Genomic DNA, 14,542 nt, shown 5'->3' with positions numbered 1-14,542 from the left:
CAAAGACTTCGGTGCCATGGCCCGGCAGTCGGGGCTTGACTTGGGATCATGGTCGCGCCCCAGGCAGAAAAGACGCACACGGTGCGGGTCCGTCACCTACATCATACGGTGACAGTCCTCGCAGAACTTAAAACCGGGCATCCTAACTGCACCAGGAGTCGAATTCTTGATGAAAAATAGAGACAAAAAGGCCTCAAAAAGTCAGTCACAAATTGACTGGGGGATTCCTGCTCTTCCCGGATCTGCGCTAGCTGGCGTGGAAAAAGAAAATCTGGCGTCAGCGCGTGAGGGTGGTGTCTAAGTAGCGCCCACGACGTCATCTCGGCGACCACGACGCTAACGTTGGACGCAGAGTCGCACAACGCCACCTACCGATGCGCAGGGGTACTGCGGACGAAAACTTTCCGGATCCAGTCTGATGCCTGGGGGTAATTCTAAGGTAAGGAATCATCACTATGTGTTTCTTTCGGATAGAGCGTTACTGCAGGCACGTAACTTACTCTGATGGATACTCCCAACTGCAGATTCCTCGCCTTATGAACAGACACCATACCTGTGCCTCCCCAGGTGGTGGGCCTTTGCGCACTGGCTCAAACCAAAAACAAAAAGTCCTGCAGAATCAAGCAGGCAAAATGTCCCTCTTGACACACCGGACTGTCAGAGGAGTGGACTCTTGTAGCTGCCTGGCGTACGTCCAGGACAGGTACTCCACATGGTAGTGTAGTGGTAACAGCTTTAGCTCAAGTGGAATTAGCCTGCAAGTCTCCTAGAGGCTGCTGCTTCAGTGCATAGCAGATCTTTGTACATAAAACAATCCCATTGGGAAATATTCTTTTGCTCGGAAAAACCTATGGGATCACGCACCCGATGCACCTATGTGATCATACACGTAATGTGCTATGGTGAGATCAGTATCAAAGCTTACTGCACTTTTGGAGTCTCTTCCTCCTTATAGAGAAGTGTGCCAAATAATAGTGGGAGTGAACACTTCCATAGAAGGGAAGCTTGTGTCCTTAAAACCAATTTATCTGGGAACAATGTAATATAAGGTGGGTCCACAGAGCCTGCAGCTCACTCACGCCTTGCTTATGTCATGGTGTGAAAGAAAGACCAGTTTCAAAGACAGGAATATTAATAGACCAGAGTGCAGCGGCTCAAAAGGAGTGCAAATCAAAAAAGTGAGAACTAAGTTAAAGTTCCACTGTGGCATCTAAAAGGGTGATGGAGGAAACAAATGTTACAAACGTTTAAAAAATCCCATCACAGTGGATGATTGAAATAAAGAGGCTTATCGGGCAACTGCAAAAACCCCGGTAGAGCAAATAAAGCCTTCAACAGTGCCCAACAAAACCTCACACAACTTGGACTGCAATGTGGCCAATTTGTCAGCTGCCACACCAGGTCACAAATTTATCCTAACAGCTGACATACATCGATTTTGCCGATAAGAGGACAACAATGACATCAGGCGAAAGGTTGAAAGAGGTCATTTGCCACATTTCAAGCTAACTGCATGGAGATGTAAACTGTGCAGGCCTGGGTACAGTAACCTGCTGCTGCGACAAAGTCCTGCAAAAGCAGTAGCTTGATTGGAGGACTAAGGCTCATGCCCAGGAGCTCTGGGTACCACATTGCCCAGGCCTAACTCACTACCACAAGGGTGACTTGGGACTTGTTGCTCCTGATCTTTAGCACTCTAGGGAGGCGAGGCACCAGCAGGAAGGCCTACAGGAGTCACAAACTCCACTCTAGATGGAATGCGCCTCTGAGACAAGAGCCACCATGGAAACTCGAACATACAAAAGTGCGGACATTGAATGTTCTCTGTAATGTCAAAAAGATAGAGCCAGGGTTCTCATTTATGAAAGTTGTTCTGTGTCACCTTGAGGTGCAAGTACCAATCGTGAGGTGCTAAGCATCGGTGACTAAATTAATCCGCCCTGGCGTTTCAAGATCCCGCCAGATTGTTCACCACCAGAGGAATTACCTAGCAGCCCAGCCAATCCCAGAGGCACAGCGCCTCCCGACACTGGTTCCAATACCCCACCCCATACTGCTTGTTGCAGTACCGCATGGGAGTGGTGTTGTCCATGAGCATCTGCACCAAACTTCCACTGATAGTGGGAAGGAATGCCTTTAGCACCCAAGGAATCACTCCAAACTACAACAAAATGTGGAGGTGAATATCCAACAGAGACCAGTGCTCTCTGATCTTCACCTCTCCCAGATTGTCTCTCCAACTCAGAAGCAATGCACTGCCAACTGAAAATGCCTCAGGCTCACTGAACTATAGGTAGTGCGTTCCAACCACTCAGAAGGTGGTGGAAGGTGTGCCTGGGTGGAGTGAAATTGGAGGGCGTAGGCCTGAAGTACAACTTGGAGAACCAACTTGTCTATAGTGATAACTTGCCATCCCCTGGAGGAAATACTGGATACTGGATCCAAAGTGCGGCTGTGTGCCAGCCAAGAGACAAAGCAATGATGTGGTTGTAAACACAGGAGGGTGGGGGACGGAGCCTCACGTTTTTGAGTCATGGGCATTATGTTTGTGAACTGTGGCCTCTGCCACCTGCTGGTCTGGTGGAGGGGCTAGGGCAATGGCAAAATTAAAAGCCCTGATTCCAAATTGCAGGAGGAATTGTCTTGTTTGGACACAAAACCCAAGGAACATGTTGTGACCATACTTCCTTTAAGCTGTTACAGGGCTGAATTTGCTTTGTTGCCACAAATGCAATAACCATCAAATGGCAGGTCTACTAAAGATGCTTGGACTTCCCCAGAGAAGCACGTAGACCCCATCCAAACATGGCATCGTAATGCCACACTTGTACCCATCACCCAACAGAGGCAGTCAGACATATGCAAGCCAAAGTGGAATCCAAATTTATCTGCATTGCAGCTTTCCTGGATTTGCGGAACTGCCGGTAAAGACGTCGGCCACCATGTCCCATAGGGCATGGGAGTAGGAGCCTAGAAAACAGCTTGCAATCACTGGGTGTTGAGCAAGACTCCTAGAGGTATAAATAAGCTTGCCAACAGTTTCTAATCATTGAATCGCAATAAAGTTGTGTTGTAGGGCAGGGGTACAGAAAAACTTAAGTAGAGGACGCATGCACAACCAATCTCTGGTGCAGGATGTTGTGTAGGAAAGGCTAGTTTGCCTGGTGCTGGACAAGGACAGGGAAAAACCTCCCTATTAGCTGGTGGTGCCAAACACTTTCAGCCAAGTGCCCAAAAGGGTATCCGTGAGGGCCTTATTACATTGCAATAGAGATTCTATAGGTGCTTAACCAGGCTGGAGTACCCCTGTCAGGACTGTAGTCTACAACTACATAGCTGGAGGTTGTAGGTCTAATACTTTTGCCACCCTTTGCATAATGAGGTATACATAAAGTTAAGGATTGTTATGGGGAAGTGTCCCCACCAGACTTATGGAATTAAGTTTAGCCATTGATAATTACCCCAGGCTACATCCCAGACCATCTTTATTTTGTGCACTATGCCACCTCAGTTTGGACCAAGCCATATGCAAATCAGTCCTTGACCCTGTTCCAATTAGAACAGTACAGCCCGAATTGCCAAACCAGGTCCTCCCTAAACCTAAAGACAAGCAACCCAGGACTGGTGTCACCCTGAACAGCTTGGTTCCAGTGAGAGTGTGCATGGAACCCACATACCTGGCTGATGAGCCATAAATACCCTATAAATGTGCCCAAAGTAAAGCCTTGACAGGATGCAAACAACATAACTTTGCCTTGAGAGGGTCAATCTGACGTGTGCCGCACCAAACCACAAATTGGTCTCAACATTAGGTTATACTGGGGGATACCAGACTGCCTAAATAACATCAACCAGCTCCAGTGGAAGGTCAAAGGTGCTAGGCTGTCGGCGCTCAATCTCCAGGCATGAAGGTGGAGATTGCAAAAACCTTGGTGCAGAACCCTGCACTGTTGCAAACTCTCATGGAGGGGCAGCCTGATTGGAGGACAGATGTGCAAGCCCAGGAGTTCAAAATACCATTCTCTCCATGCCCAATCCAGGGATGCTAGTATGACTTTGGCCCGATCAGTCCTGATCTTCAGAACACAGAGCGAGAGAGGTTTCAGAGGGAAGGCATAAAGGAGTACCAAGGTTCACTCTAGGCAGAACTTGTTTCCTAGCAAGAGACTTTTGGGAAACGCCAACATACAGAAGTGCTGCCATTGCACATTCTCGGCAGTGGCGAATACATAGAGCCATAGTTCTCTCCATGCGTGAAAGAGAACTTACGCCACCTGCTAAACTGTCACTCGTCATCTTCTACATGTTGATGGCCGCGTTTGTCTGCCCGGGAATTCAAAACTATCAGGTGGTTCAGCACTTGGAAGCTCTCATGGTGGTCAGCCCTTTTCAGAGGCACAGTGCTCCCCTGACAAAGCACAAGCTGGACAGAGTGGAGTTCTGTCTGTACGCACCTGTACCTGCCTCCCCTTGATGGAAGGAAGGAAGGCTTTAAACACCAAGTGGGTGGCCTGCAGCTCCAGAAGGTTCATATAGAGCTTGGCCTCCAAGCTCCATTTTTCCCAGACTGCTAACCCAGAAGGGACACACTTGTCACCACTGTCACTCTGGGTGCGGTAGGGAGAGGTAGTCTGCCAAGCCCCAACCAAGAACCATCACTGCAGATCTTTCACAGTTTCCTCTGAAATCTGGAGGTGGTCTTGATGTTGGGCCCACTGAGACTTAAATTCCAACAGCAGAGCCCACATTTGCCACCAAGCACTCTTGAAAAGCAGGATGCCGGAGAACATCTCAACCAGTAGCCTCAGAGTGGACCTCACTGAAACCCGGGACGGAGTCTTTGGGTTCACTGAATGTCCTGGACTCTCCTTTCCAAGGGAAAGCATGAAACTGAATGGTGATCAGAATAGCTCTGATGAAGAGGCTGTCCCAGGAGTCAAACGATGCGACTGGAACAATGACAAACAGCAAGCATGGCAGGAGTTTCGCTGTAGTCTGGAGGTGGTTGACTATTGCCTTGGGTGATTTTGCCTTCAACAGTTAAGTCGTCGAGGTCGGGGAAGACTAGGACCCCTGACCTCCAACGGTGTGCTGCTACCACTGCCATCACTTCTGTGAACACCTGAGGGGCGCTGGTGAGAACAAAGGGATCGCAGGGAACTGAAAATGCTTGTGGCCCACCAAAACCCGCAGTAGAGCAGATGGGTCTGCAGGACAAGTAACTAGAACAAGCATTGGCATAACCAATAGGTCTCGCCTTTGGGACCTTATAAGTATTAAATTATGCAGCACAATATCCTCGGTGCAACAACATCAACTGTTGCATGAGTAAACGCTTATAAGGTCCCAGAGGCGAGACCTATTACCAATGCTGGTTTGTTTTGGCTTCGGTCCTGACAGAATTATTATTATTTTTTTTTAAATTGCAGACCAGAAGTGTAGATCCCTTTCTGTTTTTTTTCCTGAATAACATCACATTGGCAGAAAAAGTTATTCATTTAGCATGTTTACGACTATCAACCTACAGGAGCTACACTAGTCTTCCTAGATGTGGTTCACACTCTAACCATTCTGGGTTGTAAGGAAAGCATTAAGTTTAGACAACCATGAAAGGGAGGAGGCATGACTGGATGTGGAGCAAGGTGGCGCCTTGTATAACGGAGGCAGGGCAACATCGGAAATAGTATTGGCTGCTGAGTGGCAAAATCTGCAATTTTACAAGAGACTCGATTTGGAAGAGGTCTTAACCTCTTCCCATCATACTCGATGCCCTTTCCCCTCCCCCACCACACAACATCACCCGACCACACTGGAATTGCAAACGTGGACTTCGTGGTTGAAGACTGACCTGGCATGGATCTGATAACTATGTCAGACTGCTATCTTAAGCACCATGGTGAAGCTTAGCTGGTACTGAAAACAGAGGCCGGCGGGTGAGCCAGGCACCCAATGGGGTCTACTGCTAGATGGCGTCTGGCACGTCATGAAGACCGGGGTTATTAGCAGCACACTTGGTGCCCAGACAGGGAAAGTTTGTGGCTAAAGAGGGACACAAAGAAGATAAGAGATTCCTTTGCTGACCGAAAGGCTCAGACACCATAGATCTCTATGTGATGGAAGCTTTTGGAGATAGGGGCACATTTGTAAAGGCTAATCATGGTAACTGCCCAATAGATGACAACAGTATTCCATTGTCATGTCCGAGAATTGTTGACATTTACTCCTGTGGATCAGACTACTTAGTTTATGGCTCTGAAGTGCCAGAACTGGCCTTAGTGGAGCTGGAGCCCACCCCCTGGGTGTTCTGGCAGCCATCCACAGAACCAGAGCAACAGAGCAACATTAGTGCACAAAATGCACTCCGTGAATATTGACTTCAGTCTTCCAGTTAGAGTTCTGAGGAAAATCTCGGAGAGTGTGTCGGCCAACAGAGCACAGTCTGAGGAAAGAGATCACTGAGGTGGAACATAAGAAGAAACTAGTGTCCCGCTCGACTGGCGCCACTCGTTTATTGGCAAAGCGCGCTGCTCAGGCAAGACATACAAAGGCATCCTGCAGATCCAACGGCAGCATCTAGTCTCTAAAGTTGAGGGCAGACATAACCTGGGCATTTTAATTGTTTCTTCAGGTGGAAGCGATTGATGACACATAGGTCTAAAATAGGACGAAGGCCTCTTTTGTCCTCTGGCACCAGAAAGTAGCAGGAACAACAACTATGATCTATTTCTGTAGAAGGCCCGCTCTCGATAATTGCTTTGGCCATAAGAGCTTGTACTCCCTGCCAAAAGACAGATAAAAGGTCCTCTGTCAGTTGCTCTGGAAATTGTGGTAGGTGCGATGGAGGCAATGAAAGGCAAGGTATACACGTGCCGGACACTCTGCAGGACGCTTCTGTCTGATGTGGGTTCCTGCAAACTCAGCAAGAATCATCAGATGCTGCCTACAACTGGGTGGCTGTGCTCCACCAAGGGAATGCTAATAGAGTTTGGCAGGTGGGGTCGCGGGGTTAGGGGAGAGGTGGATTGGGGGTTGGAAGGGGATTGAGTGGATCGCTGACCCTGGTTGCGGGGGTGATAGGTGTCACAGCCACAATACTTCCAGGCATCTTGCTGAGGCTGAATTGGCAGAAAAGTAAAAGGAACACTAGGACTGACGAGGTTGAGCAGTTGACCCACCCTGATGGTCAGGTTGGTGGAAGAAAATACCCTCTTCCCGAAGATCTCCACTCATTTCGGCTACTGGGGGGAGAGTTGTAAAGGTATTCAGGTTTGTCTGACTTGTAGACTCTGGCACCACAAACCTTTCAGTGAAGGGGTACTGTGATGAAAATGCAATGTTGCCCGGAGCGTGGTAGTGGCATCTTACAATCTGGTGTTTTTCCAGATGAGAGCAAGGTTTGGGCCATTCCCCCAAAAGAGTATCTGTAATTGACTCATTGAAGGGCAAGAGAGGCTTAGTAGAGGGGTGCTTTGGCTGGAGCACTTCCATTAAGACATTGGTTTTGATATTCAAGGTGGCAAACTGGAGGTCAAGAACTTCGGCTGCCCTATGCATTACCATGGTGTAAGTAGGGCTCTTCTCAGTGGAAGGACGGTGGTAGTGGTGGAAGTTGTGGTGGTGAGGGAGTCCCGGGTTCAAGGGGAAGCATCCAGGCCACCGACCTTTTGAAGGTCTTCATCCCAATTTTCCTGTTAGATGGTTACCCAATTTCAACCGCATCCTAATTGATTGAATCCGTGCATAATATGGAAGGCAACATATGAGTCATTCCTTGTGGAGGTGGCAAGTCAAGTGGAGGAGAGGCATGTTAATTAAAGTCAAAAGCGGCACCAGTTGAGGTGGTGGCAGTGCAAACTAAGAATCCAACATCATTCTCCTCTTACAGCATCGATGGAGTTGGCTTTGGCATTTGAATTCCAGGAACCAGTGTGGCACCGGATTTGTTACAGGAGCTAGAGAAGGACCAGTAGTTGATTTGGAGGGTCCAACTGATGCTGAAGGCCAAACTGCCAGCGGTACTCCAGATGTAGGACCTCTCGACAACTTGGGCATGTAGGCACACCACAGGGAGCAGATAGGGATCCTAAGAGTTAGAGCATGGCCTTTTGGAACTCTTTGATCTGCCTAAGTATCATAGATGGCCCTCAATCTCTGGTAGTGCCTTGACAAATAGTAGCGAGATCGGCTCCAGCGATCGATTGACTTTGAAAGCGAGATCGAGGCATCATAACGCCCTCTCGCCTTCCAAGGAGTATTGAGTGGCAGGAAGGGGCAGACTCCAGCTTAGATTTTATGTTCTTTTTTTCTTTGGCTTACCCAAAGACTTTGGGTGTGACGACTGACTTTGGAAACTCTTAATGAACTTCAGAAAAAATTAGAATGCCATATTATCCATTAAAGCCCCCTCCCCTGTCACTCATACAACCTCAAGCCTAAAGAAACATTCCGTTCCAGGTTAAAATCTCTGGTTGAAAGTGGGTCTTCTGATACTGTGGATGGCAAAACAATGTGAGGAATCTTTGTACTGGTGAATTGTGTTTTTCTAGGCTGGATCAGAAGGTATTTTGAAACTCACACTTCAACTTGCAAACTTACCCACCCAACAGCTGATGGCAAGAACGTGTGATCTACAGAAGCACATACTACAAAAACGTATTTGAAAAAAATTAACCTGAGAATCGGACATCAATTCGACTATCTTGGACCTTTTCTAAAACACCGAAGATATATTACACAGAATAACTACATAGATAAGAAACTTTTCACATGAGCAATGAAGCAGTTACACATGTTCCCAGCCCCAATCATATTTATGAACACCACCCCTTACCCGTTGATAGTTGTTGGAGTAGTCACGAGGAGCGTTAAATTGGGGCTGGGTGTAACCACTGTTTGGAGTGTTTGAAAATGTAGGACGATAATCATATCCACCTAAAAAATATATATACACATAGATTACCGAAACGCACACATCCAACACACGTGAAGCTAACACAGTTGCATTGCTAGCATGGAGGTGAAGTATGTCAACACATTACATTGAAATTCTCTATATGGTGATTTGCATCCAAGACAGTTAATTGACAGAGCAACTCAAACAGCGAGGTGAATCTGGGGGAAAAAAATTAGAGTTCAAGCACAAAATTTGTAACTGTTGAGAAGGACAAAGCAAACTCCTTTTAATATGGCCCATTCCTTCTCTAGTAATCATGCCACAAGATTCCAACTACATGCTTTATGCCTGCCAGCAGTTCAACAGCAAACTTCTGGATAGATTACATGTTATCACTAAGGGAAGGTCATTTCCATAGTGGCATCATAAGCCTTTTCCATTTTAGGATATGAAAATAGAGTTGATTATGCACTTTTGGTTAATAATTAACAGTTCAATGTTAACCAGTTCACAGGTTCTGAGTCCCGTTTGTTACAACAGTCTAGAATTCTGGGTTAACCATCATCCACAGTGAAAAGTGAATTCAGTTCACAAACCTGTAATGGAGTCAGCAAGTCTAAGCCGCATTGTTAATGAAGATCCGGCATAAGTGTAAACGATTCTATGGTAACGCTGAAATTAAAGCTTTTAAGATGAAATCCGTACATGCAATTGTGATACTGACCCAACTGTAAAGCATGTATGCCAACGTACAGACTTGTTCCAAGCTTGAACAGTTTTCCTGACCTCTAAGTGTTACTATGTGTTTTTTGACTATGTTATGTTAATAGAGTCTATATAGGTGTAAAGTTAGGTTGTGTTCAGATATTATGATTCATATTTTTTTTAAAACAATTGTAAGATTGTGTTTTTAAATAGGTGCAATGAAATCATGTGAGCAATAGGAGAGACTACTTATTAACTGTGTCCTGATGAAGGTGGCCGTATAAACTGTTTGTTACCACGAAACGCGTCAACGCTTTGTGTGTTGAGTTATACCCATGGAACTTTCGTGGTCCCACTTAACTATTGAATAGTGGACATCTATACGTTTGATTCTTGTTGGGATAACCACTTTATGGTGTTTTTAATGTCTCAAATCTCATTTGTCTCTCAGTTTTTAAACATTGTTTTTATTTGCTGTATAAAATTGTTTTATGCGTTTGTAATTCTGAATTTCATCTACCAATGAGTTCTTATATACGAGGATGAATTATCAAAAATAAAAAATATTTCATTATAAAAATAAGAATTTTTTTGCACTTATAATTTATAGGTTCTTTTTATGTATTTTTGCAATTGTTTTCTTGATTCATATATGTGTGTGATCAATGTGAAGTACTGAAGTGGCTGTATGAGTGAATTTTGTGGAATAATTTTCCTAAATCTGATCCAAGAAAATGTGTTTTGAGCATTACCTGCGGTACCCTGTCTCTTGGATAGTGGGGGTCACTTCCTTTTTTCTCTACAACTATCTATAGAATTCTGGGTTAACCATAATCCACAGTGAAAAGTGAATTCAGTTCACAAACCTGTAATGAAGTCAGCAAGTCTAAGCCGCATTGTTAATGAAGATCCGGCATAAATGTAAACGATTCTATGGTAACACTGAAATTCAAGCTTTTAAGATGAAATCTGGACAAGCAATTGTGATACTGATCCAACTGCAAAGCATGTATGCCAACGTATAGACTTGTTCTAAACTTGAACAGTTTTCCTGACCTCGAAGTGTTACAATGTGAGAGCAGCTATTGCCAACAATTAACAGTTTTCCCATGAGGAAAGGAAAATGCTACTTACCCACTAAGCATCTGTTCTTGGCATGTAGAGCTGTAGATTCACAGGCTTTGCATACTCCTGCCATCTAACGTTGGGTCCGGATGTTTGCAAGTTGTTTTTCTTCAAAGAAGTCTTTCCTGTCACAAGGTAGGTGACGCCTCCTTTCGGTGATAGTGTGCATGGGCATCAACTCCCGCAGAGGGTGAGAACGGAGTTAGTAAGCGTAGAATAGAGATGTCCATGCGTATGTATCCAAGTAAGATAATACTGCAACAGGTACAGGTACCCGGGGAGGCAGGTGGGCACATGTGAATCTATAGCTCTACATGCCAAGAACAGAGGCTTATTGGGTAAGTAGTATTTTCAGTTCGAGGCATGTGAGCTGTTGATCACATGCTATGCATATTCTATACAGCAGTAATCAGTCAAAGCGGTGGCTAACCTTTAGCTGTTGCAGTCGTTTGAAAAAGTGTACGAAGAACTTCCTGGCCTACTACATTAGCTTCTTGTCTGGCTAACGCATCTATACAATAGTGTTTTATAAATATGTGTGGTGTAGACCATGTTGCAGCTTTACAGATGTCAGCTATAGGGATGTTTCCTAAAAAAGCCATAGAAGCCCCTAGTTTGCGGGTGGAATGCGCTCTAGGTGGAAATGGTAAAGCCCTTTTTGCTTTTGCATAGCAAGTCTGAATACCAAACTATCCACCGTGCAATACCTGATTTTGAAATGGGATTGGCTTTCTGTGGTGGAACAAAAGCAGCAAAGTTGTTTAGTGTTATGAAAAGGTTTGGTCCATTTTATGTTATTTAACAGTGCTCGTTTTAGATCCAAAGCGTGTAGAGCTTGTTCTGCCACTGAATCTGGTTGAGGGAACAATACAGGTAACAGATTGGTTGATGTGAAAGGCAGATACCACTTGGGTAAGAATTTTGGGTTAGTGAGGAGAACCACTTTGTTTTGGTGGACTTGGAAAAATGGTTCTTGTATGGTTAATGCCTGAAGCTCACTCACTCTCCTGAGTGAAGTAATAGCAGTGAGGGAAGTAACTTTCCAATTGAGAAATTGTAGTTCGCATTTGTGCAATGGCTTAAAGGGTGGACCCATTAGTCTGGTAAGTACAATATTAAGGTTCCACACTGGGGCAGGTGGAGTCTTGATGGAATAACTCGAGTCCCTCCATAAAAGTTTTGATAACAGGTACTCTGAAAAGGGGTAGACGCTGTCTATTTTGCAGCGAGATGCAAGCGTATGGATGTGTATGCTACACCGGTTTGCTGTAAATGAAGCAAATAAATAATGTTCTGAACAAAAGCAACTTAAGGGTTGATGTGGTGGTTGTTACAATATATAACAAACCGCTTCCATTTTGCTGCATAGCAAGGTCGTGAGGAAGACCTTCTGGCCTCTTTAATGATATTCATACAGTCTGGTAGAAGATTCAGATAACCAAACTCTACGATTTCAGGTGCCATATCGCAAAGTTGAGATGTATGGGATCTGGATGTCATATGTCTGCATGGCTCTGCATGAGGAGACTGGATGTGAGATGTAGTTTTGGATGAGGAACTACTGAGAGTTCCAACAGGGTAGTGAACCAGGGTTGACGGGCACATGTAAGAGCTACCAGGATTAGCCTGAGGGATGTTTGCCTGAGCTTCCAAACCACTAGTGCAGTGGTTCCCAAACCTTTTCGACCCGCAGCTCCCTTGACCCATTGGCCATTGCCAGTGGTTCCCCACTATTACTTTTTTTTGGAGGGTAGGAGGATGCAAGCCCGGCCTTGGGAAATAATTGTGAAGAAGCTGATGAAGGTATTATAATCATATACGCACGGTGTTTCATATTACTAAGGCGGCACCTTTAATAAAATATTCAGTTTGTTTGCCGCAAGGGAAGTACGGGTTGTGTTACCTTTACCTCTTCCCTTGCCGTTATTGCCAAGAAATACTCCTCTAAAATAACCTCTTGAATAGGGCGATTGATTGTTGCCTTTGTATAAAGTAGAGGTGCGGTCTGTGAAGATCTTCTTTGAGCCCCCCCCCCTATAGAAGGAGTGGTGAAAGGAACCCTTATTGGATGTGGTCTGCAAAGCTACCATGGATTTTCCGACATCTGTGTCCTTCATTTTTTCCAGAGAAGTGTCTACCACAGGCCCAAATAGGTGTTCCTTATCAAAGGGTAGGTTTAAAATAGAGGCCTGGACTTCAGCTTTAAACCCTGAAATTCTGAGCCAGGCATGCCTTCTTAAAAGAACACTGGTGTTAACAGCGCGAGCAGGTGTGTCAGATGCATCAGAAGCGCACCTAATGGAAGTGTTAGAAATACGATTTCCTTCCTGAATTAAGTCATGCAGCTTACTTTTGTGTTCATCTGGCAAGAACTGGAGCAATTGTTCCAATTCGTCGAAGTGAGCCTGATCATATCTCGCTAAAAGAACCTGAGTGTTGGCAATACGCCAATGATTGGCTGCCTGAGCAGGTACTCTTTTGCCTGAGGCATCAAGGAGTTTGGATTCTTTGTCAGGAGGAGGGGCATCTCCCTTTGTTTGTGAATTTGCCCTTTTGCGAGCGTTAGAAACCACTAGGGAGTCTAAGAGAACTTGACCCTTGATGTAGACGGGTATGTAGGTGCAGGTTTATATTACCTATCTACCCTTGGGGTTAAAATTCTTGCACGCATCAGGTCCTTAAAAATATCGTCTGCGTATTTAAGCATACTCTTAAGCATGGGCAGTAACTCAGTTGCTCTTTGAGAAGAACTTGAAGTCTCAAAGAGAAAATCCTCTCCAAGAGCCTCTTTGTGAAGTTGAACTCCGTGATATTGAGCAGCCCTATTTATCAACTCTATGTACCCTACATCGTCGTCAGGCAGTGAGGGTTTTGAAGGGTATAGATCTTGGTCTTTATTAGAGCTAGGATCGGTATTGTAATCAGTCCATGGATCAGGAATTATGTCATCTGGGGCATTCCCATCATCCTGGAGGTTAGGAGACTGTGGTGGTGGTGAATTTGTAGGTGTAATTAGCAAATTTGGGTCAAGTGGAGGAGGAGGTGTAAGAGGAGGAGAAGGATTAGTACCCACATTTTTCTTTTTAAGGGGAATGCGGATAGCTTCTTCCATTTCTGGCTTGCGTTTAACTGTCAATTTTGAATGAATATGTCCAGTTTTGGGATTAATAACAAGTTCTTTTTGTTTCGGGTCCGTGTTGGAAGGCGGGACGTCAAAACCAAGCTCCTTGAATGGAGAAGGAGCTGTTTGGTCTCTCGGTGCCAGAATTTTCAGTGCCGAAGGTTTCGGTGCCGAGATGTTTGGGTGCGAAGATTTAGGTACGGTGTCGAAAGGATAGTCACGAGGAAGTTTTTGGATTTTGGCGCCGAAGGTTTCGTTTCGGTGCCCGAGCCGGAAGGCTTTGGTGTGGGTTTAGGTGCTGAGCCCGAAGGCGGGTTATTCGAAACGTGATCGCGGTGCAGACCTTGGCCCGAAGGCAGATGCGGAACTGGAGCATTTTTCTTGGGCATAGTTTGGGGCAGGGGAGTATCTTTACTTACGGGAAGCTGACCCTGTGGAACCCCTTCTTCCATGTCGGAATCGGCTTCGGACATGGAGATGTGTTCTTCCTCGGTTCCTTGTGCGTCAGACGTCATGGTCTGAATCTTCTCTGAAGCGATCCAGAGCGGAGCCGCTATGATGTTAATGTATTTCGGGATGTCAAGCCAGATGGGCACGGAGCGTCTTCTTGGATCGAAAAGATTGGCACATGTCGCAGTCCTGTTCGTCGTGTTCTGGGGACAGACACAAATTGCACACTTCGTGCAAGTCGGTGCGTG

General features: G+C 45.6%; 1 protein-coding gene across 9 annotated transcripts in view; it reads right to left on the bottom strand.

Annotated features, from left to right (window-relative positions):
* CAPRIN1 (cell cycle associated protein 1) overlaps window positions 1-14,542 on the bottom strand; it is a 545,714-nt gene that overhangs the window by 105,714 nt on the left and 425,458 nt on the right. For all 9 annotated transcript variants that reach the window (XM_085643526.1, XM_085643522.1, XM_085643525.1 and 6 more), the window contains exon 16: window positions 8,831-8,931. In XM_085643526.1, coding sequence (XP_085499652.1) covers window positions 8,831-8,931 — 101 coding nt within the window. The remainder of the gene's footprint in view (window positions 1-8,830; window positions 8,932-14,542) is intronic.

This window comes from Triturus cristatus, chromosome 3_1 (genome assembly GCF_964204655.1).
Source record: "Triturus cristatus chromosome 3_1, aTriCri1.1, whole genome shotgun sequence".
NCBI classification, from domain to species: Eukaryota; Metazoa; Chordata; class Amphibia; order Caudata; family Salamandridae; genus Triturus; species Triturus cristatus.
The sequence above is the reverse complement of the archived record's forward strand: the minus strand, read 5'-3'. Positions and strand labels throughout refer to the sequence as shown.